The sequence below is a fragment of the Acanthisitta chloris genome, unplaced genomic scaffold (assembly GCF_000695815.1).
Source record: "Acanthisitta chloris isolate BGI_N310 unplaced genomic scaffold, ASM69581v1 scaffold16696, whole genome shotgun sequence".
Lineage (NCBI taxonomy): Eukaryota > Metazoa > Chordata > Aves > Passeriformes > Acanthisittidae > Acanthisitta > Acanthisitta chloris.
Window position 1 is genome coordinate 19467 of NW_008678858.1, and position 24722 is coordinate 44188.

Genomic DNA, 24722 nt, shown 5'->3' on the forward strand with positions numbered 1-24722 from the left:
CTGGGAGGAATAGTGCATTCAGTCAGTTTTTATTGTGTATGTAATGCACTGCAAATTTACACAATTTAAGAAAGGATTTTAAAGTGTCTTGGAGAAAGATAACAGCATTGGAAATTGACTTGAGACACATAAAACACTTAGAAATATGCATAGTGTTACCACAGAAATTTCACTCTCACTTGTTAACTTGGAGTTTTTGCTGATTGAGTCAGGAGCTCAGCACTGCCAAATGCATCTTGCTGAAAGCTCATACAACTCTTTTACCACCTTACTTGGCTTTTTAACTTGTTGGTTTATGTGATGCTTGGAAGTCTGAGTTGCTCTGGAAAAAGGACATTTCATCTTCCCTGGTTACACAGTGCTCTGTGGTATAGAGTGGAACTGCTGTTCTCTTCATGTCTGTATGTAACACAATGAAGCTGAAACACAAAGTGAATATTGAACTGTTGGTGTATCATGATGACAAGTTCAACAAACCTGATGTCAGAATTTTCTTCCTATAACCCCCTAAAATACTTGATGGGGATGTGAAGAGCTCTGTAGTGGGGCTGCAAGGCCTTTGTAGGCACGTGCTGGAGAAAGGGAATACAGCCCAATTCCCTGGGTGAATACTGATGTGCTAATCCAAGCTCGGCTGGCAGGGTCTCTATTAGACTCAGCTGAGGAGGAATTAGTCTCTAACTCCCTCTCAGACATCTGCAGTTAGTGTCAGGAGAAGAGTATTGGCAAAGATGACAAATTTGGCTTTTCAGGCTCTTAACCAGGTCATTTTGAGCAGCACCTTGAATTCAAATTGAGACTGTGCTGTAGCAATTCAGACACAACAGAGTCAGAGGAAACAGCTGCACTTGGATGTGTGTCAGTTTTTCAGTGGCATAAAGGTGGTTATTAGTGTAATTTTTATCTAGAACATCAAAATCCTGTTAAATACTGTTCAATAAAAGGAAATACTAGATCTAAAATAAAAGTTTCTCTATAGCAATGTGTTTGTTTTTGTGGTGTTCTTTTCCAGGTGTGGATTGCTTCTATATGCAGATGTTAATACAGCTGTTGTCTTTCTTCCCCCCCAGGTTATGCAATGGTCTCTGCAAGATGGCATGTTCTTGAGTTGGAGCTTTTTAAGGCAAGCATATGCTGGTACTTCAACTTTACTAAGTGGACTATAATTTCTTCTCTCACATCAACTACATAAACAGACAAAATTGCAAAGATCTGCCCTGTGTCGAGTATGACAGCCACGACTCGTGGCTCTCCGGTAGGAGGGAATGACAGCCAGGGCCAGGCTCCTGATGGACAGTCCCAGCCTCCCCTCCAGCAGAATCAGGTATGTATGGACAATCAGCTTCTCAAAATAAAGCAATTTGTTCTTTAGAGAGAGTGTTTCTGAGTAATTTGTGTATTCCTGGAGATGTCTCTTAGGTGTTTTTGTGTGTGTGTCTGGAAATAAAAAGATACTTTGAGGGATGAAGGCAGTGCTGTTGGGAAAGTAGATCCAGTTAGGGAGCACTGCATTGCCAGAAAGTGCTCCCTTTTCAGGCAGTGGCATAGTTCTTTCAAACGTGTATTCTGGATAAAAAGCCTTCTTGGAAAAATGTCAGAAGCTTCCTCAGAACTGCTTTGTAGAGTTACCTGTCACAGATGGGTAAAGCTACTCTGAGTTCTGTTTGTGCTCAGTTCTGCAGAAGCACTGTTTGGCTAGAACAGCTCCATCCAGGTATCAGCTCTGTCACAGCAGCTTCACCTGCATCTCTGCTCATTGTACTAGACTGCCTGAAAAGCTTAGCATGTTTCTGTTGAACAGGTTATCCTGCTTTCAAAAGAAGCTAAAGCTCTGGTATACTACATCATCATGGGATGATTCTTTTTTGTTGGGGGGAAAAAAAACTACCAGAAAAGAAGTGTTTAAACAGTGCAGCCAAAACCATTTAAAAGAAAAGCCATGCTCATTTAGTTCAGAATGAAAATGAGAATTTTTTAAATAACATAAGGTTTAATGGTTGCTCCTTCCTGAGAGTGAATTGTACTTTGGAACATGTGTGGTGGGCTGACCCTGACTATGGAGGAAGTGTCCACCCTGTTACTCGTTCTGTCTGCCTCAGTGGAATGGGGAACAGAATCAGAAAGGAAAAGTGAGAAGTTGTATGGGCTGAGATAAAGGCAGTTTAATAAATGAAGGGGTAGGAGAGAGAAACAAGTAATGCAGCTGCTGTCACTTGACCACCAGCTGATGGACACAGCCTCACCCCCAGTAACAGCTACCTTGGAAAAACATACCCTCTTATTGCCAAGCACAGCACTCTGGTATGGAGTGCTGCTGTGGTCAGGTCAGCTCAGCTCTCCTGCTGTGTCCCTGCCCAGCCTCTTGCCCCACTTACCTCTGGGAGGCAGAGTGAGAATCACAGGAGGTTAAGGTTGGAAGGGGCCACCAACCTCCCTCCCAAGCAAGATCCCTTAGAGCACTTACTGAGGACTGTGACCAGACAGCTTTTGAATATCTCCAGAGAAGAGACTCCACAGCCTCCCTGGGCAATCAGTTTCAGTTACCCTCACTGTGAAAGTTCTCCCTCATTCACATGGAACTTCCTGAGCATCAGTTTCTGCTCATTGCCTCTTGTCCTGTCGGTCAGCACCACTGAGCAGAGCCTGGCTCTGTCCTTTGCACACCTTTCCTTCATATACTCATGGACCAGGTTCCCCTCTGTCATCTCTTCTCCTGGCTGAACAGGCCCAACACTCTCATCTGCAAAATGCATTGAATTTTGCATGGCCCATCAAAATGGACTTAAACATCGTGTTCTTGGAGGTTGGTTAGTAGCCAGTTGGAGTAGTAGGTCACTCATTTCTATCAAACTTTTAAAGAAAGTGTTTAACTGCTGTTTTCTTCTGTGCTGTTGCTGAAGGTTATCTTTCTACATACAATAGTCTTATTTTCTGTGGTAGATTTATTAAAAACTGGAGCTTCTGTATATTTATTTCATCTTCTAGATACATAGTCTGCTGAAAGTAGAAGTCTGTTACAAAAAAGCCCACTCCCTTCACTGGGAAAGTGGCTTGATTTTTAAACTGTTGAGGTAGATGACGTGCCTATAGCACATGTTATGCTTGGGTTTTTGTTAATAAGGCTGAAATCAAATGATTTTTTGAAACATAGTATGAAGGAAAAATGCCAAAACAAGTGGCACACAAGTGCAGGCAGTATTTAAAGTATTTTCCATACCAATTTTAGACCTCTTCACCTGATTCTTCCAATGAGAACTCCCCAGCTACCCCACCTGAGGAGCAGGGCCAAGCTGATGCTCCACCCCAGCTTGAAGATGAGGAACCTGCATTTCCACACACAGACCTGGCAAAGTTGGATGACATGATCAACAGGTATAGTCACACTTTTTTTCAGAGAATGTAGGTTCTTTGTGCAAATACCTTGATAGTGGAATCAGGACGTTTGCATCTTTGTTTCACTGGATTTCTTTAAATAGTTTTTTTTAATTGGGTTACTGTTGTAAAGAGAAAGATGCTCAAAGCAGAGTTGGTTTTTGTTTTGGTTGGTTTGGGTTTTTTAGGTGTAGTACTCATCAAGGCCTTTAAAAACTTACATTAAAAGCTTTACATAGAGGCAAAGATTCTTGGTTTTTCCAGAAACACAGCTGAAATTGGTTTTGTTTTGGTTTTGAATATAGGCCTCGATGGGTTGTCCCTGTGTTGCCGAAGGGGGAATTAGAAGTTCTTCTAGAAGCTGCTATTGACCTAAGTAAAAAAGGTAAGCTGAAAAGACAGTTAATGGTTATTGAACCAGTGTGTGAAGTCTTTTCTTGCTCTTTTGAATCCCTTGTAGAGGCTTAAAAAAATTGTTAATAATTTCTGTTATAACCCTGGTGGTGAAAGTGTCAGAGTGATATGCAGAACCTTCATAGATCAGAACTTTCAAAAAGCCATCAGTGTAGTTGGAAATTGGGTGCCTTAGCATGAGCAGGGGAGTTGAATAAGCTCACAGGCATAAAAATCCTGTCAGTCCTGTCATACCTGTTTTCTGTATTCACTTTGATATCAGACCTAGTGGGTTTGGTCTTCATAACAGATACTAAAACTCAAAGGATTCTAGTTGTTTGGTGTTTTTTTTAAGTAAGTCACTAGTCCAGCAATACATTTTTGTTCAAATTTGACGCACACATAGTTTAAGAATATTAGAGAAAAGTTAGAATTTAAAGCAGCACGACTTAGACTAAAAGTCCTGCCGTGCTACTTGCTGTGTCTGACTTGGAAGTGGGAGGGTTCTTCTGTATCAGGACTATGTATGTGTTTGTTGGGTTGTGCTAATTCCAGTTGACAAGTTTGTTGTGTGTTCTGGAAAGTTCTGTTCTCCTGGGAAGTAGCTTTGGTCTCCTGTTCCAGTTAGTATTCGTTGCCCCAGTGTTTGAGTGATGCCACAAGTCAGATGAATGTTATTTTTTAGGGTATCTGCACATACCAGCTAGTGGTGTTTCAAATAGAGTGTCACACAAAGTGGTTCTGGTTTTGCATAGCTACTGGCCCAGGATGACTCCGTTTCCACCTTAATAAAAGTTATTCTTGGGCAGTTCTAAGACTAAAGAGCTGATTGTGGTTGTGATATTCTGGGTTATCTTGATTGTCTTCTCTAATTCCTTTTTCCTTTGGAGCACTCTCTGGAGGAACAAAAGTTAGGGTGCATCCTTGTGATCCAGAATAGGATAATGACGTGTTGTTGCCAGCACTGATTTATCAGCTGTAGTTGTGCTTGGAGTTGGCTTTGCCTGTAGCTGGGCCTGGCAGGAATCCTGAGGGGAGTGTAGAACGTTCAAGGGATCACATCTGTTCAGAAGCAAAAGATGTGTCAGCTTATCAGAAAGAAAAAGTGCACCATCTCTGTGTCTGGGATGTGGAACAGTGCAGTAAAAAGAGATCCTCTGCTTGTGATTTGTGAGAGAGGAGATGTTGTGTGCTGCCAGCTGTTAAGTCATCTTTGAAAAACAAACCCAAAACCTAAAAGCTGTCAATGCAATGAGGTAATAAGATCAGAATGAGATTTTTAACTACTCCTAACATCAATGTACTTCTCCAAAGCATCATGCTTAGCTGAAAGTTCCCAAAGAAAAAAATTTTTGTCTTGAAGTTGTGAAAACACTGGAAATCTATTCAGATGCTTCTGCACTTTGATTTTTGTTAAGCTGTTGGTGTCCAGTTCTGAAAAGGACTTCAGTGTTGCTGTGTAATTGTTTTTCCTCTTGCCCTCTAGACAAATTCCTGTGTGTAAACGTGTGCAAGGATTATTGGATAAGGAGAAAACAAGGAAAGCAGTTAGAAGTAGTTGTTTAACTGTGTTATCTTTACAGTTGCATCCTAGATTTTTTATTTTTTCCTCACTGCTTCAAGTTCCATGATGGCTAAGATGGTTCTTACTTAAATAACTTCCAGTTCTCAAGGAATATGATAGAGTGTAACTGACACTGTTTTGGGAGCTCAGAACTTGGCAGACACTGTTTGAGTAGTGTATATATAGAGAAGTGATATAGTTCTGTTGTGTACATTCTTTAATGGATTGGAAGTGTGTTCTGTTGTCTCAGTAAGATCTAAAATTGGACACTGCTACCTGTCTCTGGGAATTTGTCATGTTTTGAGGAGCTGTGTTTCAAAAAGAAGGAATTGGAAGGAGAAATAGAAGAATAACCAGCTCTTATGTTGCATGAACTCTGTATTTCAGTCTGTATCTCTGAAGCTACAAAACCTAGAAAGAACCCACTACATTTTTTTTGTGAAGCACCATTTTCTAGTGGTTAGGGTTCTTAAATAGCTTTTATTCCTAACATAGCCAGTGGCCATCAGCACTTTGCAGTGACTCTGGAGAACCTGCTCTCTTTGTGACCCTGTCTATAAAGTGAGAGTGACATTTGCATCCTCTTTAAATCTTTCCAGGAACTAAAATCTAAAGGGACATAACTAATTGAAAGTACTAATGAGAATTAAGTGTCATTATTATCACCTTCAAGTGCAAGGAGCACATTTGACAGAGTAGTGTGAATCCTGTCTAGACTGTGCCTTGCATTATTCCTGGCAGGTGCATTTATTTATACATCAGCATATTAGTCTTCCTTAAGCAAGACAGGAGACTGTCAAATGATAGTCTGAAGTTACTTGCTGATAGGAGAAAACCTGCTTGAAAAGTAGTTTCTTAGCAAGAGTGATGTTTTTCTTCACAATAATTCTGGAATACTTATGAAGTGTTTTCAGTAATGAAATTTGCTCCAGAAGTAAGTGTTCTAGTCAGTTGGATGCTATAAACTTAAAAAAAGGAAAAGTTTGTTTCAGGGTTTTGGTTTTTTATAGGCAAGAATATTCTCCACTCTTTCTTTCAAAAAGATTTTATTGCTCCTAATGTTTACACTCAGCTTTTAACATGCTGCCAGAGCTTTCCAGTGTGACACACACAAGCAAGATGCAAGGCAACTTTTACAGTTTGTAAGTTACTGAAACTGAAGTGAGATTTCACTACACAAAGGCAGCCTTCAGACTTGTTCCCAGATCTGTGTTTTTGATGAATTTACAAGGCTTACAGAGCAGCAAAGAGAGGCCCTAGTGCCAGATAAAAAAATGTGTATGCTCACATGTGCATCCAAAAGTTAGGCAGCCCAATAATGGGAGTTGATTCCTGCATCCTCTGAAGACCATCTCCATCTCTCTCTGGATGATTCATCTGCATTTCTGTGGGATCACTCTTGAATTCCTGACTGAAGCTGAATCTTCTGCATTTCCTTGAAATGGTTATTTTTACCCTTCTTTGCTCACTGGGTTTTACTGTTAGCAAGTAAATAAGAGAGAACATAATGAAGAGTGGAAGACAGACATTATACTTACTGTTATTTTGCCAGTATATCTAGCAAAGCATGTTACAGATATGGGGGGAAAACCAACCCCTATCATTTTTTAAATAATTGAAAAATTATATATAGGAGTGTAATTTTTTGAAGTGGCTTTATTAGAACAGTAATCCATCAGGTTTTTTGTCCATTCAAGCTTATGTAAGTTTGTCTTCATACAAGGCTTTGAAAAAATTAATTCTGAAACTTTAAACACCAAACCTTGGTAGTCTAAATGTTGTGGTTTGACCCCAGGCAGTAACTAAGCCCCACACAGCCACTCACTCACTGCCCCTCCAGTGAGGCAAAAGTGAGAAAACTCATGGGTTGAGATAAAGACAGTTTAGCAGGTAAAGCAAAAGCCATGAGTGCCAGCAAAGCAGCACAGGGAATTCATCTGCCACTTCCCATGGGCAGGCAGAGTGTTCAGCCATCCCCAGGAACACAGGGCTCTGCTGTGTGTAACAGTGACTTGGAAAGTCAAACACCATCACTCTGAGTGTCCTCCCTTCCCTTTTCCTCAGCTCTGTATGCTGCTCATGATGCCATATGGTCTGGAGTATCCCTATGGTCAGTTGGGCTCAGCTGTCCTGGCTGTGTCCCCACCCAAATCCGTGTGCCCCCTCAGCCTGCTTGCTGCAGGGTGGTGTGAGCAGCAGCAAGGCTTTGGCTCTGAGTGCTGCTCAGCAGTGATAAAAACGTCCCCATGTTATGAACACTGTTTCCAGCCCAGATCCAAAACACAGCCCTGTACGAGCTACTGTGAGGAAAGCAGAACCTGCACGCCAGATCTCTGCTTGCAACGTTGGAAAGGTTCATGGCACAACTACTGAACTTCCATGTCTAATAGTTTGTTGTTTTTCTTTTCTATTTTAAAATAGGCCTTGATGTCAAAAGTGAAGCATGCCAGCGATTTTTTCGAGATGGGTTAACAATATCCTTCACAAAAATCCTTACAGATGAGGCAGTGAGCGGCTGGAAGTTCGAGATTCATGTGAGTTTTTGAAGTTGTGTTTCTGAAAATCCTAGTAATTTAAATAGGGAAGGAGACTGTGAAAAGTGAATCTCAGTTTTGAAACTCAGCAGTGAACTAACTGTAAGAAAACTCTTGTATACATGGATCTGGGTGGGTAGGGGCGAGTCATCTTTCTATCACTTTATTGCCTCCAGTGTTCTTGGGAGGAAATGAAACGTGAGAGATGGAACCATATATGTTCAGCTGTGCAGCTCTGGTTAGTCAGACTGTCCTTGGCCAGGTGTCTAGAGAGCTGCTTATTTCTATGTGCATGCTAGGACATAAAGCTTTTAGCTACCTGCTGACTTCTGAATGTTTGCATCAGCTGCCTGAATATAAATGCCTGTTGGACAGCTAGACACATGCTAAATGAGAAACTCAAGGATCTTGGTAAGCAAGTTTAAAGTCTGTGAGAGAAATAGGAGAAAGAAGAAAAAATTAATAGTTCAGTGGTGATTCATGAATGTCTCATCCAAAAAAGTGTGTTTTCTCCCTAAATGTAATTTCTGGCTGAAAAGAGTTTGGTTTGTGTAAAGCCTTTGTTCGGAGGAAGTACAAATTAAAACACAGTGTTGTAAAAGTCTTATGCAACACTGCATGCCAGGTACAAATGGTGCAGAGTTTATAGTTCATACTCATTGCACAGTCACCTGCCACATTCTTAATTGTTGTTTTTTTTCTTAACAGAGATGTATTATTAACAACACTCATCGACTAGTGGAACTCTGTGTGGCCAAGCTGTCCCAAGATTGGTTTCCCCTTCTTGAACTTCTTGCCATGGCCTTAAATCCTCACTGCAAATTCCACCTCTACAATGGTACTCGTCCCTCAGAAACAGTTCCTGCAGGAGTCCAGCTTGCTGAAGATGAACTTTATGCCCGTCCTCCTGACCCACGATCACCAAAGGTGTGTGCTGCTCATCTTGGGCACTGTCACCTAGTGACACAGCAGCCACAGAGAAGTGTTCCTAAAGGGGGAGAAAAGGCCCCTTCATTCTCTAGGTCACTGAGCTGTTCTGCTGCTTCTGACTCATGATGGTGATTTAATGTACATTTCCCCTTCTAACTCTTCCAGTCTTTGGTCCACAATCAAACCGTGTCATGTGTTTCTGTGGTAAGCTGGCACAACTCTGTTGGAATGCCATTCCTACTGTGCTAATTGGCTTGTTTGTATTTGCCAGTTGATGGATTTGCCTTCTCACTTAACATGATTTTGTAGGTGACACATTTTGAGGAGGGGATTATGTGATAAAGTAGGAATTTTCTCTCCCTTTTCTTGTAGTTTCCAGTGATGGGAGAAGTGTTTTTAATTGGACATGAGATGTTAGTGTCTGGGTGGTTTTGTTTTGGTTTTGGAGAGGTTTGAAGGTTTGGTTTGGTTTTGGGGTTTTTTTGAGGTTTTTCTGTTTGGTTGTTTTGGGGTTTTTGTGTGGTGGTTTCTTTGTTGTTGTTTTGTTGTGTGGTTTTTTTTGACTGGCAGTGCAGATTAGTGATCTGTTCTGGTTCTTGGGCCTGAATTTTTCAGAATTGTGCTCCAAAAGGCATTGACATGGCTTGAGGAGTTCATTATATTTTTGTTGATTTCATACAGTTTTTGCTTTTCAGTGGAACTAGTAGCTCTCAATACATAAGAAGTAAAGATAAAGAGCTCTGTTGTCCTTGGACTTCCTTGCATTGCTGGTCATGTTTAGAAGAATATTATTTTGCATTCTGAATGTTTTTCTGTGTGGCATTAGCACATTCAGGACCAAGAAAAATTCCCAGAATTGTCACATTCTGTGCAGTAATTCAGCAGCCAAGACTGAACCTGAAGTATAGTCATTTTTATTCCTATGTATTTGATTCATTTCTTTGAGTAGCTAATACACATCATCTGTTCTTTGATGTAACAGGGATGATCATGTTGGCTATTTCTATGCATTTTCTTAAAACTGAGCATGTAAGATACATAGGCAAGTTCCCTGTCAGTTCTGTTCTAACAGTTTATTGGGTAAAGACTTCTTTAAACCAAGTTTTATTAGTAACAAGTACTTGAAAATATTTCTAGATAGGGATTTGTACATGTCAGAAAGTAACTGTTTGTTCCATTGCAGGGTTGGCTAGTAGATCTCATCAACAAGTTTGGCACATTAAATGGATTTCAGATCTTGCATGATCGCTTCATGAGTGGATCAGCATTGAATGTTCAGATCATTGCAGCTCTCATCAAGTAAGGGCTTTTTAATAATAATTGATGCATTTGAAAAAGTCTGAGTCAGTATAAACTATTACGTTAGAACAAAGCTTAGTCTTTTGAAGCACATCCCCTCTCTCATCTCTTAGCTGGTTATGTTTACCTTCACCACTTCATGTGCTTGTAAATAAATGTGACTTTCTTAAATTAATTGCTCCTTACTATCATATTACACAACTACCAATGATAACTCTTTGATCCCTTTTTGCTTTCTTTTTAGGCCATTTGGACAATGTTTTGAATTTCTAACATTACACACAGTGAAGAAATATTTCCTTCCAATTATAGAAATGGTTCCACAATTTTTAGAAAATTTAACAGATGATGAACTGAAAAAAGAAGCAAAGAATGAAGCCAAAAATGATGCTCTGTCAATGATAATCAAATCTCTAAAGAACTTAGCTTCAAGAGTTCCAGGACAAGAAGAAACTGTAAAAAATTTAGAAATATTTAGGTTAAAAATGATACTTAGGTAAGGTGCTGCTCCTGACATAATGTGCCACTGCTGACTTGTTTTTCCACACTTCTTACATTAAATTTCTCTCACAGGTTGTTACAAATTTCTTCTTTCAATGGTAAAATGAATGCACTAAATGAAGTTAACAAAGTAATATCCAGTGTGTCATACTACACTCACCGACATGGTAATCCTGAAGAGGAAGAGTGGCTGACAGCTGAAAGGATGGCAGTAAGTTCCCCTTTTCACTCAAGTTCATTGCATACTTTGGTTTCTCTGTATTACTTTAATTGTAGAAGTAGCTGTACTTTGTGGATCCTGCACACACTGTTGGTTTTCATATCCAGTGTTCTAAACAGTAGGTGATAAATAATTTGAATCATAGTGTCATGGTATGTTAAGGGGTTGAAATGGAGCTTAGAGATCATCTAGTCCCAACCCCTGCCCTGGGCAGGGACACCTCCCACCAGAGCAGGTTGCTCAAGGCTCATCCAACCTGGCTATGAACACTGCCAGGGTTGGGGCATCTTAATAGTTATAACCTTTCTGTGATAAAATGCTATATTTGTGTGAGAGCTGCTCTCGGGAATTATTTTTCAGTGCTGCTAAAAACAGGTCTCAAAAATAGATCCTTGAATAGTATTGGTTTTATATAGTATTTTAAAAAAATCCCAAACAAACCTAGATAAAACTAGTGTGATTCATTCGAAACTTTAGTTCCACAGTAACTAGAAATTTAAAGGTCATTTAAATAAGGATTTAGTCTGGGGTTTGTGCTTCAGCTCCTTCTGATTAGGGTTCTAAGTGACGACTCTTCTTCTCACATTTCAGAAACAGATTCTTTGGTACAAAAAGTTCTAGAGATCACATTTTTGTTTAATATTTACATATTTTGAATACTGTTGCTCAAATGCATATGTGGGGAACTATGAAAATTAGTGTTTACAAAGTTAACAATTTTCTCTTAATCTTTGTGAAATTTAATTCTGTTAAGTGATTTTTGCACTGTTCTGCCCATCTTTTTGGCTGGCACCTGTTGTGAGTTTGTAACCTACAAAATGATGTCTGGGAAGAAAGAGTAACTGCAGTTTGACTTTGTAAAGCAGTTAGAGGAAATAGGTCACTCCTTTACATATTCCCTGTAGTTTGGCATCTCACACAAGTCCTCTGTTTTTAAATGAAAACTTACTAGATTTCACTATTTCGCAGGACTAGTTTGAGTATTTGAAGTCTATAATCAAGGACACTGTTGGAAGTTATGATGCTGAGGATGTTTTTTGGAGCTCAAAGCACACAATGCTTTGCTGCAGTTGGAGCAAAACAGCCTGACTGAGTCAGTGACACCCCTGAAGAAACTGCATCTGCTTAAATCTGGGTTGAATATTTGTCTCCTGTTCAATTAGAAGCATTTCAGAATGCAGTGGCAGTAATTGACTAATCTTTTTCATATTTCAGTCCTTACTTAGTTCCTTTATATGGGATATGCTATAGGCAATACCAGCACAGCTGCAAGTGTCCTAGAATAGTTTGGGTTTGATATTTATTTAATCACTGTGAATTGAAGGTGAAAAATTTTGTCTTTTGAATAGAGGTGTTAGCTGTTCTTCTCATTGGCTTTTTATGTTTGAAATTGTTTGAACATTTTTATGCTTTGAGTTCATTATTTTAATATGCCTGGAAAAAAAATCCCCTTAAGATATCACAGTGATGAGCATATTGGATTACTTAAAATTATGATTTTTTTTTTTCTTTGAGGAAATTAAAATTGGAGATAATTACCTTCCTCTTGTGTTGTATCTTTCTCACCTAATCTGTAGCAGGTTGAATTTTTTCTTTGTAGTTTGAATTTCAGTGATGGCACTTGAATAATTCGAGATGGCACTACTTTCTTTTTATATTCAGGAATGGATCCAGCAGAACAATATTTTATCAATTGTGTTAAGAGATAGCCTTCATCAACCTCAGTATGTAGAGAAGTTAGAGAAAATTCTCCGTTTTGTTATCAAAGAGAAAGCTCTGACTCTGCAGGATCTTGACAACATTTGGGCTGCACAGGTAAAGAATTCAGCTGCTTGTCTGCTGTGGCGTGGGAGGGATCTTCTTGTATGTCATGAATTGAGGAGGCAACTTGGGTTTCTTTTGCTTCCTGTTAGACAAAGCTAAAGAGAAAAATTGGACAGAAATGGGGCTCACATGCACATAAAGTCTAAATGAACAGTTCAGAATGTGGTGCAAAGATTCTCCTTTTTTAGTGTTAAGGAACCCTCAACATTGAGCAAAGACTTTGACACATGATAACTTGCTATTTTAAAATGCTTTAGGAGTATGTACTGCTAGTCTCTGAGTTCACCACAGTTGAGTAAAGTTTTCCTGGGCAGAGTGTTACTAGTAAGGCTTATAATAATTCGTGTTCTACAAATAATTCAACTGCAAATTCTTTCCTTTGTGCTGTAATGATGACTTTTGAAAAATTACAAGTTTTGCAATATTGGCTTATTTACTTAAATGGTTGGTGAAGCTGTGAGCTGTATGAGTGCCACACACAGAATGTGCAGCTGAAGCAACATAAGTAGTGGGTAGTGAAACTCTACAGCCCTTGGGCCAGTTGTTAAAGGCTCAGTCTGGTTTCCAGGACAGAGTACTGTACTGGTTTGGCAGGGATAGGGTTGAATTTCTTCCCAATAGCTTATGTAGTATCTGTGTAGGTAGAGATTCACCTGTTCCTTTCAACCCATGACTTTTCTCACTTTTCCCCTCCTGATTCTCTTCCCCCGGGGGGGTGGAGGGTGGTGAGCAGCTGTGTGGTGCTCATTGCCATCTGGGGTTATGTGATGTAATAAGGGCTAAAACAGGATTTGGGTAGTATTATGTCCCTAGTTTGCATGTATTCATGCTGGTCTGAAGCTGTAACAGTTTGACTGAAGTGGATTTATCCAGGTGTGCCTATACTCCCTTCAGGTCACATTTAAAATCCTTGGGAAGACAGGTGATGAAGTTAGTGGAGGGTTCTCTTGATACCTCTGGTGTTTCAGCTAACTTCAAAATGTCTAGGCTTCAATTCCAGCATGATAGTAACTGCACAGGCTGAAACTGGGTAGAGTCCTTTTTCATTATCTTTAAGTCCTGTTCAGAAAATTTCATCATGTAACAGAGCAATACACAGATTACTTGGATTAAGGTCTGTGAACATACTGTTAGTTTTCAGCTTGTGGTCTGTAGACCTTTTCAGACTGTAAGAAGTCTGTAAGGGTGAGGGAGAAAAGGCTTTGAGATATTAGTTTGCTGTTAGTAGGCTTATTTTAGTTATATTACAGCCTCACTTTTAATAAGAGAGGAAGAAGATCTGAAATTTGGAAGAAAAGTCTTCTGAGCATTTGCACTTCTCCTGGTGCCTGAAAATGAGACCTGTGGATAAGGCTGTTTAAGTCAAGCATTTTGCCCTTCCATAAAATTGTGAACAATTGGTGCAACCTTTACAAGAGAGGGATAGTCCACCCAACAGTTGAAACAAGATTTAGGAAGAAACAAGAATAATTTGGGAATAAACGTCGCATGCCCTTAAATACCAACTAGCTCTGCTCACTTAGGCTTTCAAGGAGGTAGCTGCTGCAGTGCTCTTGCTGTAGTTTTGTTTGAAAGTAACTCTTCATCAGGTAGGTAGTTTTACTGTTGCTTCAGCCATGGAATTAAAATAGACTAGAAGTTAAGAATACCAAAATCTGCTCAGACAGAATGATTTTTACCAAATTCACTACTCCCCTTGTATAGTAGTTTGTAGAACTTCTTATTAGATGAGTGTTCTAAGAGCAGCTGGAGCATGAAATTCAGTAGGGTGGAGTTGATTTACTGTGTAGCTTTATATAACAGGCTATTTTAGCTCAGCCTCAGTGCAGCCAGTGGTGAGGTTTTGCTCTCAGGCTCGAGCAGTTGTGTTCTGCCTGGGCCTAGAGGGTGAACATGCACCTGAGAGTCTTAGTATAAAACTAGAATAAAGATTAGTTTATTAAGAGTCATATGATCATGCTGCTTTTGCCTTTAGAAAGCAGCCTAAGTTGTGATTTTGTTGAGGTGCTTTTATGTATTACAAAGCCAGTGCTCACCATCTAGAAGTGTATTTTATTCAGGAAATAATGCTGGAAGTCTCTAAAGGCAAGCATTGAGGTGCAGCCTATTGAGGTGCAGCCTGTCGAGTTGCAGGGAAAGATTCAGCTGGACAAGAAACAAAATTGCAGAGGTTGTGCTCTCAGTACTTGTATGCAGGACAATTTAATTAGAGCTTTACATGCCCTTCCCTGTGTCTGCACAGCAAACTGGTAGGTCACCTGCCACAATCCTCACCTCCTCCTGCTGCCTGGGGCTGCTTGCCCAGCCTCTTTGTGCTTCAGGGCTTCCCCAGTCTGTTAAAACATCCCAAGACAAAATTGGTACATGCCTTATTCTTACTGTTCTTGCTTCCCCCCCCGCAGCTGTGCATACTTTTACTTTTTTTCTTTCTATCCAGGAAATGGTCCGGTAAGAGAAAAAATTATGTGATATTTTGCACAATCGAGTGAAATAAGGTGTTTGTAATTCCCCCTCTCATATTCCCACCCATAACATGAAAAAGAACATGACTACTTAAATTGACTTTTTAAAGAAAAATGTATGGCACACTAAGGAATTTAAGGCACAGCATGTAATAAAGCCATTAGTCTCTTTTTTGTTCTAAAGTGAATTACTGGTACAAGCTGTTAGAAGGAAATGAATTTCAAAACTGCTTATGCATGCATTGTTAATAGTGTACAAGATTAATTACATCAGAACGTGTGTTCGAGGTATTTGGTTTGCATTTTTTATTCCACACTTACAGGAGAATTTTCTACAGTAAATCAGCTATTGATTCACATAGTCTAAAATTGTTGGGTTTGAGTACAGATGTAAAGTACAGGATGCATTTTCCAGCCTGGGCAGGAAGTTTTCTTCTCACTTAGAGTTAAAACTGAGTTTTGTTCCCTTATTGTCTTTCTCCTTAAATGTCAAAATTGTCATGTACACCAAATTAAAGTTAAAACTCAGTTGAAACTATCTAGTGTAGAACTCAGCATCTTGTACTCAGTTGATTCATTGTTGGACTGTCTAAGTTTAAAAGCTGCTGCACTTTAAAACATTGTCTTTCAGCAATAGAAAGCTTTAGTTGTCCATGGATCCACTAGTGCAGAGGAAGTACTTCAGCCTGAGAAACTATGTGGAAATACTAAAATTCGTTTTGCAGCTTAAAACACCTCAACGAAATAATTGCGGAAGTGGATTTTGAGTCCTTTCTTATTAGAAATTAAAACCAAACTAAAACCAAAGGCACAAAACAACATTAAAATACTGATTTGTAAGTTAAGCTATCCTTTTAGACTTTTTTGTCCAGCTGTCCCAACATGATTTTATAGCAACAACAGCGAAATAAATGTTGTGATGCTGCAGTATTTATATTCTAAACAAACACTTGTGCACACACACACGTAAATATTTACACATACAAGGAAACCTAAATACTGTGAGTTCCCAGTGAAGTAAGTATTCAGTTGGCTGTGCTGCTCCCACAGCAGCAGCTTTTCTTGCTGACCACCTCAGCCTTCATGTAAACATGATATTGGATGTGTTGCTGCTTGACTTGATATGAATCACTACTGATGTTGGTGGATTCTTTTTGTCTCCTTGGCAGGCAGGAAAACATGAAGCCATTGTAAAAAATGTACATGATCTCCTTGCAAAATTAGCCTGGGATTTCTCTCCTGAACAGCTTGATCACCTCTTTGATTGTTTTAAGGTAATGATGCATGTTTTGACTGTATTCAGGACATGGGTTGTGAGGTTCCATGCAGATTTGTGGCTTTTTCCGTGTCTTACCTTCTGCTTATTTTAGGCACTGTCAGTTTCTGTGTGCTGAAAGACTTCTCAGTGTGTAGCAACAGTCTGTAATACTTAGTTCTAGAAATGCTGTTCTTTCGTGAGCATTCATTGTGGCATTTTTGATTTGCTTCCTGTCTAAAACCAAAGCCTAGTTGTGCTGGTTTCGTTGGCAGTTTTGTTTTCTATTTTAAACGCGTTGGGGTAACTCACGGCTGAGTCCTGCAGTGTTAAAGGAATTAAGGATTTTTCAAGTAAGAGAAGTTACTTATCTTAAATACTTTTTTGCATTTGTTCCAAATTAGAAAGTGTTGGGGCTTTCGTGAATGATGTTTTTCTCCTGGCATTAGGGGAGGTTTTGTCTGGTTTGCAGGCAGTGCTACTTTTGATCTTCAAGTAGAAGAGATCAAGGACTTCCATTTGCTGCTCCCCCAACTTCCTCTTCATCATGTAATACTTTTTCTCTGCTTAGCATTGATAGAGAATGAAATGGTCTCAGGAAGATAAAGTTGAATGTTTGTAAACATAGAATGATTTGATTGAAATGACAGAACAACTTGTTTCTGGAAGTTTATGTTGCTCACTGGCTTTTTTATATGTAGCAGTAACATTTGCAGCTTCCAGTCGCAGTGATCTCTGGCTTGTTTGACTGTTTCACTTCCAGGACATGATCTGCTGGACTAGCAAATGCAGCTTTGTGGGCTGTGTTCTTAGAAAAAAGCTTTATAGTTGCATTTTGGCACACATGCAGTATGTGCTCTGATTACTGGGGACCTTCCTGTAGCCTGGTGGATATGGGTCTCACGTTCTGTCGTTCAGATACTGAACTCAGTGCTCAGAATTCCTGTGTGTGAACTGTTGTGCCTGACCTTGAGAGATGGATGTGATGTTCAATAGAAAACTGCATCAGGAAAAGGTGAACTTAGTGCAGAGGATATATAAGTCAGATTCAGAGGCACAAGTGATACTAAAATTTTACTCGTGCAGTGATTGAGTTGTTTTAGAAGTCTAAGCACAGGAATTTTCTGAAGGCATTTGCAAGAAGCAGCTGAGTCCACTCTGACTGTTGAACTTGTCAATGGTGATGTTAACTTTTGCAAGCACATCTGTGATCTTTAAACAAAGAGCTGGGTGTTTTAAGCCTCAAGTTGAATACACTTTAGTTATAAACACTAGAAGAGCTCTGCAGTGGTGTCTGGCTTATGTATTGTTCTGGTGTGCTACTTGTTTTTAAGGAAAGAAGTGAATAGGAAAGTTCTTTATATAGTTGCATCACTTCATTGCTGCATCCTTTGTTAATGGCGTTGGTTATGGTGTGGAATTGAAAAAAAAAAAAGACTGGTTTTTATAATACTATTAAAAAATACTTCCTTAGGCAAGTTGGACGAACGCAGGCAAGAAACAGCGCGAGAAACTGCTTGAGCTGATTCGTCGTCTTGCAGAGGATGACAAGGATGGTGTGATGGCACACAAAGTGCTGAACCTCCTGTGGAATTTGGCTCACAGTGATGATGTGCCAGTTGATATCATGGACCAGGCGCTTAGTGCCCATATTAAAATCTTAGATTACAGCTGTTCACAGGTGAGTGACCTGCTGTGTTCTGCTGTGAATGAGTTGCTGAGTTTCCTTCCACTCCCCATGAAAAATTCAAGGGGGATTCTCCATGTCATAGATTGGTATTATTCTACCAACATCCTGGTACTTTTAAAATGTTATGGAACATATTTTAATTAACACAGTTCGTGCTTTAGTTGGAGTGAAATACATCTGTTTGCCTGTCTTGTTGCAATTTGTGACATGCTGGAATAAGCACACTGGGAGAATTGGTAAAGAACTCTACCAAAGTAAATAGGGAGAAGGGAAAAGCAGCCTCCTTCCTCCTGTCTTTGCTTTTTCCCAAACTCAGTTATGCTCATTTTTTCCACTTTTTTTCCCCAGTAAGTACTTATGTGTCTTGTTTTGTACCAGAGAGGACCTAGCAAAGGTTCTTTCCAAACTATTACACACTCTCCTTCCCCACCCAAACTTGTGTGGAAGTTTGCCAGAGTAGTAATTCATTATGGTACTAAATTAATCCATTATCCATCATGTTAAGAACAGTTCCTCATTGTTTCTTGAGGTTTTAGAACAGTTTACTCTTGAGCACCAATGAGTAGAAATAAATGAAAGAAGAGAGAGCAAATTACTTAAACACCGCTTAAATAAGTACTGAGTGCTTGAAGGCAGAGAGTTCGTAACACTCTCTGATAACTTCTGCCAGCATGCAGTGCTGCTCAGATCCTCCTCTTAGGATCAGTGCTTCGGACTGTTGATTTGGCTTTGTATGTTCTATCCTGGAAACAAACAGAGAAAGGGAATTATGATAGTTCTGCAGTATACTTGGGTTTGATTATCAACTTGTTCTTGAAGGATCGAGACACGCAGAAGATCCAGTGGATAGATCGTTTTATAGAAGAACTTCGCACAAATGACAAATGGGTCATTCCTGCACTGAAACAGATTAGAGAAATTTGCAGTTTGTTTGGTGAAGCACCACAAAACTTGAGGTAAGAATGGAATGCACTTAAAATTTTGTCTGTTAAAAGTTGGGTGGGTTGGAATGAGGCAAATTGCAGTTTTATTGATTTTATTTAGGTAAAACCACAGGCTGTGTTGGAAGATGTTCTTGAGTTTGTTTTAGTGTGTTTAAATAGCCTCTCAAAATTCAGACACCTGTTCAGTAAGAGAGCACTAACTGTTCCTTCAAGCATGCTTTTATTAGTTTTTATAATGGTCTAGTGGGACATCTGACTTTGTTTTTCTGATGTTCACGGACTTCCCTACCTAACAGTGGAGTTAACTTGCAAAGTGCAGCTATGTTTTACATGCCTGTATGAATGTGTGCACATACACACACAAACACACCCCCCCCGTCCCTGTTCTTTGATGATGAATTCATGCAGGTCATCTAGTTTACATACTTGAAATCAAAGGTGACTTTTGTGGTCTGGGAGAAACACTCGACTGATTTTTCTTTCCTGAACAGAATAGATTAGAAATGTGTGGGGTTTGTTTTATTGGGGAGGAGGGTTGCTTGATGTCTGTTTTTAAAAGGAAGAAAAAATGAAAAGCTGTTGTTTGTTTGGACTTGTGGAAGTATAAGTGCTTGTTTTCAGTATTTTAAATGTCTCCTCACTACAGAAGTAGCTGAAGTTCTGTGCCCTAACAGTATTTGTATCCACAGCAGAATTTTTACAAAATGTTGTTTGCTTATCAGTGCTGCACAATTGCTTTGTTTTAATTCTTGTAAGCAGATAAACTGTTCAAATCACTGTTGCTCTTACAGTCTGCTTACAAGAAGGATCAAATCAGGGAAAGCTGAAGAAAATAAGCCTTCAGTTGACACAACACTGTCGTCCTACTGGTACTGTTTTCAGGAGCTGTGATAGCCCTGCATTCCTGGCTTTGGGGGTTTTCTTTATTCATTTAGTTTCCAACATTATTTTCTTTTCCATTGCATTTTAATCTTTTACAGTTTCACGTTAATGACTGATTGAGATTTTTCCAACAAGGTCCCAAAGTTAACTTCTTATTAGCAAAAATGTCTGTTTTCCCTGTTCTGGGAATCCTGAACCTTTTTAATGCTGCACGATGTAAGTGAATTGAGCTAACTGGTTTTTCAGAGGAGTTGCTCAGGTTGAATGCTTGACACTCCAATCAGTGTCCTAACAAAGATACTTTGCTGTGAGTGATTGTTGAAGCAGAGCTCACTGAAGGCACTGATTGGGTTTCTGCTCTGCAGTAATCTCGGGAGGAACCTCACTTCTTTTGATTGTGAAGTTTAGGTTTCCTGTCTATGTACAGTTAGATGGCTTGAATGTCTCCTCTTGTTTTAGCAGACTATCTCTTCCTCAGAGTTCAGGGCAGTCTGCATTGCAGTATGTAATAATACCTCACTTTTTATGCAGAATTTGAGAACAAATACATCAGGACAAACTTTGAATTTAAAGTTTTAGTCAAGGGACTTACCTCTTCCTGTGGAGAATCCTTTATTGGCAAGATGCTGTTGAGGGATTTGTTTTAGTCAGGTAGTACTGCTGTCCAGGTGACTGGGAAACCTTTGAAATAATGAGTGACTTTCCAATTCTCTTAATTTTCTGATAACTCTTGCTCTTGATATGGTTTGGAATTGTAATGCATACAACCAATACCTGTTCCTAGCAGCTTACCTTACCTGACTTTAATCTATAGCATGCTTCTAGAATTTGGAACAAAAATAGGTCAAAACAGGTGTTTGTGACAACTGTCTCAAAAACATTTCACAGAGCTTTCTGTCTGCATTAATCCCATGTTCTTTACACTGCTGTTCTGGAGTGGTTCGGTTGATTGGCACTGGCAGTGCAAAGTTCAGTCCAGAACAGCAAAGGCTGCTGATTCTTGGCAAAAATAAGTATAAATTATCTTATGCCATTGGCACTGTAGAAATTCTTTTGAGGGGGAGGTTTTAATTGTTGCTGGTTATTCATGCAGTTGAATAAAGTGATGAATTGGTTATACAGTGGCTTTGGCAAAATTTAGCTCCCTGACCACAGAGAAATGCTGCATGTTCTGGGAAGTTCAGCTCAACCAGAATTGCAGCAGACAATAATTTTTATGTGAGTGTGAGGACTCCTATGGCTGCAAAGATGCTTATTAATTCTGGGGAGCAGTGAACTTTACTCATCACACTGACCTTCAGGATACAGATAATGAATTGTCTGTGTTTTCTGTGTTGGCTGATAGAGGCAGAGCCTTCCAAAGACCAATGTCAGGCACTTAAGTTTGACCTGTGTCTACTCGAGCAGTGCAAGATCCATCTCCTAAATTACTTGCCCAGAAGAATTAACTGAGCATTGAGAGTTTAGGGGTTTTGTTAGTGCTTTAAGGCAACAATGATGCTTTTTAGCCTCTGGGATTGGTCACTGCTATTTGGATGTTTAATCCAAATAATCTGTGTTTTTTAATGGTACACAACATGTGTTCACTGAGCACAACTGTCATCTTCAAGAGCTAACTTACCTGAGCAATGTTATGTTGGGCAAGTTATATGTGCAGATAAATAATTCTTTTTGATCCATTTAAATTAAGTTCTTTGTAATTTTGCCTTTGTCACCTTGCCAATATTTTTGTAGCAAGTGGGCATCATTCTAGCTGTGAAATGTCCTTTTTAGTTTTTCCGAAATCCTTCATCATCCATTTCAAAATAGTTTTTTTCCTTCTTATACATTGCCTTTTGATATCCATTTAGTAAAACTACAAGGAAGATAAAAGTTTTGGTGTTATCTTCAGTTTTTCACACTCCTCAGTTATTACACGTTAAGAAGTGTGTAATAACTAATGTGTAATAATATTCCACGTTAGATGAATGTGTCCCAATGGCAATATCATCATATAGTCTGACCTGAGATGCTTAAGGAAAATTTTAGCTGCACGTGGAGTTTGCTTTAATGCTAGAAGTCATGCGAGCAGATCTTTTCAGATCAGCTTTTCTTCCCGTGCCTAGAGACAATCGTTTGGCCTTTGACTCCATCCTAGCAGGTGGTCAAAGTAACATCTTGAGTGCTCCTCACTAGCATTATGTAACAGCTCATAGCTCATAACTCTAGTTATTGCAGTTTTTCACGTTCTAGAAGTAGTTGCTGAGCAAGATGAAGCTGTGTCCAAATTCACTGTTTGTGCATGTGGTTGAGAAAGGAGCGAAGTGAAAAGTCTTAACACAGAACATTTTAGCCTTCTGCTGGTGAAGCTTTGTTTTTGCTGTACTTTGTGAGAATGATCCAAATGCATAGTATTATGAGTATAAATATGCACTCTAATATCTTGGTTCTGCAAAACACCCCATTTTTCTTCTGTTTGTTACCTTCTGAAGGCCTCTGTGCTTAGTCGGCCAAATTCTGTTGGTTGCAGATAACAAAGTTATTGGCAGAGTGTTGATGACTTCTGTCTTTTGAACCCAGATTGACACTGATCTTTGGCCCAATGAATCTATTACATCTGCAGCGAAATGTGGTTGTCAGCTGCAAGATCACTGTCAGCTGATGCTGGAACTGGCATTTCTTGCCTTCCCCACTGTTCTCTGAGGGTGTGGAGATACTGTGGAGTGCTGTAGGTCATGCAGTATGGAGACCCTGTTTCTTAGGAAGGATGAGAATTCTACCTGTAATATGTTAATTATGAGGTCTGCTTCTTTAAGTGTTGAAGAAAAGGAGAACAATTTTGAAATCATATTTTTATTTCTTCAGGGCAGGCTGTGGGATTGGCTGAGTGGCAGTGAGGAATTCCTCTCTTCCCCCTGCTGCCCACGTGTTTTCTTTTTTTCTCTCTTTCCCGTGGAAGAGCAGTGCTAGTTTCATTGTTTATGCAGTTGAGATCAGTGCTCTGATCTACAGCTACAGCAGTTGAGGCATTTTGAGAATGTTCTGCAGAGGTGATGAGTCCCTAAGTTCTAGATTTTTATAGTGTTCATGGCACATGGGTCTTGGGCCCAGGCTTTATATTTTCTTTGACAGTTTACTTTTGTCATCTAAATATGTCTAGTGTTGTTTAAGGGCAGCATTTTTGCTCAGGTCTTGATAATAGACTTACTATCTAATTATTTATTTGGGATATTTCCTTTCTTGAACTTTTCTGGGTTTTCCTAGGCTGGATGCTTTGTGCAACTCTGCTTTTCCTTGTTTGCACCAATTTTTTTTTCAGATAGATACTGTTAGAAAAAACCTGCTGTTTGCAGAGGGTTTTTAAGTATTGAAATAATTAGTGTGATTATTGGCTGGTGTTGTTTCATTACTGAGACCATGAGCTTTCGTTTTGAAGATTGACCTAGTTTTATTTGCTGTTTTAATATTAAATTTAGAAAAGAATATCAGATGGGAAGAATATCAGCTGTGTTTTAGTTACTGCTGCAGCTGAGGGTCTCTGTCTTTTCTGTGCAGTTTGTGGGCAGGTATTTCTACTCTGTCTTGCTGCTGATATTTCCCCTGCAGCACACTGAGCTGCTCACATGGCTTTGTTTTTCATGCATACTGTAACTGTATAATCCTCATAAATTAAGTGATTTTAGTAGCTGGTAAGAACTGGTGATATGTAAGAAGGGAAAAATATATTGTCAGAGACTTCATATGCTTTCTATTGGAGGTATTTTAGGCTAATTTGGATGTTGCATCAGAGATGGTTTCCTTAAATTGATTTCTGAAGTGTTAGGTGCAAAACTTAGCTGCATTTTCTATAACACTTGTATTTCATTTCAGTCAAACTCAGCGAAGTCCCCACGTGTTTTACCGACATGACTTAATCAATCAACTTCAGCACAATCATGCCCTGGTTACACTGGTTGCAGAAAATCTCTCTGCCTATATGGAAAGCATGAGGCAGTATGCTAAAGGTGAGTTTTAACATAGAAATTGTCTCATAGGAGGCATCAAAACTCCAGTTGAAAGTGGGAGTTAAAAGCAAATTCTCATAATGAGATGACTGTTAAGTTTATTTGTTTGATTTTCAAGCATCTGTGTGGTTGATGGTGTTTGTGGTGTCTGATTGGGTAAGAAAAATTAAAAATGCTATTTTTTTTAATTACAGTTGAAAATGTGGGGAAGTGGCAGCTCTTGTTTGTCTGTGGATTGGTAAACATCATCTTGTCCTGCTCAGGCTAGGGTAGTTACATTTGTCCAAAGTCCTGCTAGTAAAACATCTGGTTTTGAATCTCTGAAGGCTCCTTGGAAAAGTGTTTTTTAATCACATGTGGTTGAAGCTGGTGTTGGGAATTTGTCAGGAAGAAGGACTTTAAGCCACAGGGATACCTGTCTTTTTACCATATAGCTCCCATTTCTGTTCAGTTGCTTTCTCACCGTGTTTGTTACTAGCAACACTTTGGTAGCTCCTGTTAGTATTTGTATATTTTAGGCTAAACTCAGCTCCTCACTGATGAATTTACCCTCTTCCTCTGGGTTAGCTTTTAGCTACTAAGGTAGAAGCAGGAAAGTGAAGGAAAATGATGGCCCATAAATATAAAATGAAGCCAACAGACTTCAGTGACTGGAACCAGGGCCCATTCTACCCTGGCACCAGAACATCCCTCCAGCCTTCCAGTTGCATCTCAGATGTGACACAGAATGTTATGTAGGAATTCAACATAGATCATTCAGAGAGGACAGGACATTTGCATATTCTGAGGCTTGTGTCTTACAATGCTTGGGAAGGTTGCCTAGACACCTTTAATTTTGGAATTTGTTTAATTTTAGAGTACCATACATA

General features: G+C 39.4%; 1 protein-coding gene across 1 annotated transcript; it reads left to right on the top strand.

The window, feature by feature from the left end:
• Positions 1-1071: 1071 nt before the first annotated feature.
• On the top strand, positions 1072-23864 carry LOC103804465 (probable ubiquitin carboxyl-terminal hydrolase FAF-X). The gene is made up of 13 exons (XM_009077079.1): positions 1072-1324; positions 3227-3372; positions 3678-3757; positions 7751-7863; positions 8572-8790; positions 9977-10092; positions 10337-10588; positions 10666-10804; positions 12476-12628; positions 16269-16373; positions 17829-18035; positions 18864-19000; positions 23720-23864. Exons 1-13 carry the CDS (start codon positions 1229-1231, stop codon positions 23862-23864), a joined length of 1908 nt encoding a protein of 635 aa, XP_009075327.1. The 5' UTR covers positions 1072-1228.
• Positions 23865-24722: the final 858 nt, after the last annotated feature.

Excerpts from the sequence above, each read along its gene's own strand:
- LOC103804465 (XM_009077079.1), top strand. The coding sequence starts at position 1,229 with ATGACAGCCACGACTCGTGGCTCTCCGGTAGGAGGGAATGACAGCCAG. Across the intron at positions 8,791-9,976 it reads CTGACCCACGATCACCAAAG|GGTTGGCTAGTAGATCTCAT; the intron begins GTGTGTGCTGCT and ends GTTCCATTGCAG. Across the intron at positions 10,589-10,665 it reads AGGTTAAAAATGATACTTAG|GTTGTTACAAATTTCTTCTT; the intron begins GTAAGGTGCTGC and ends TTTCTCTCACAG.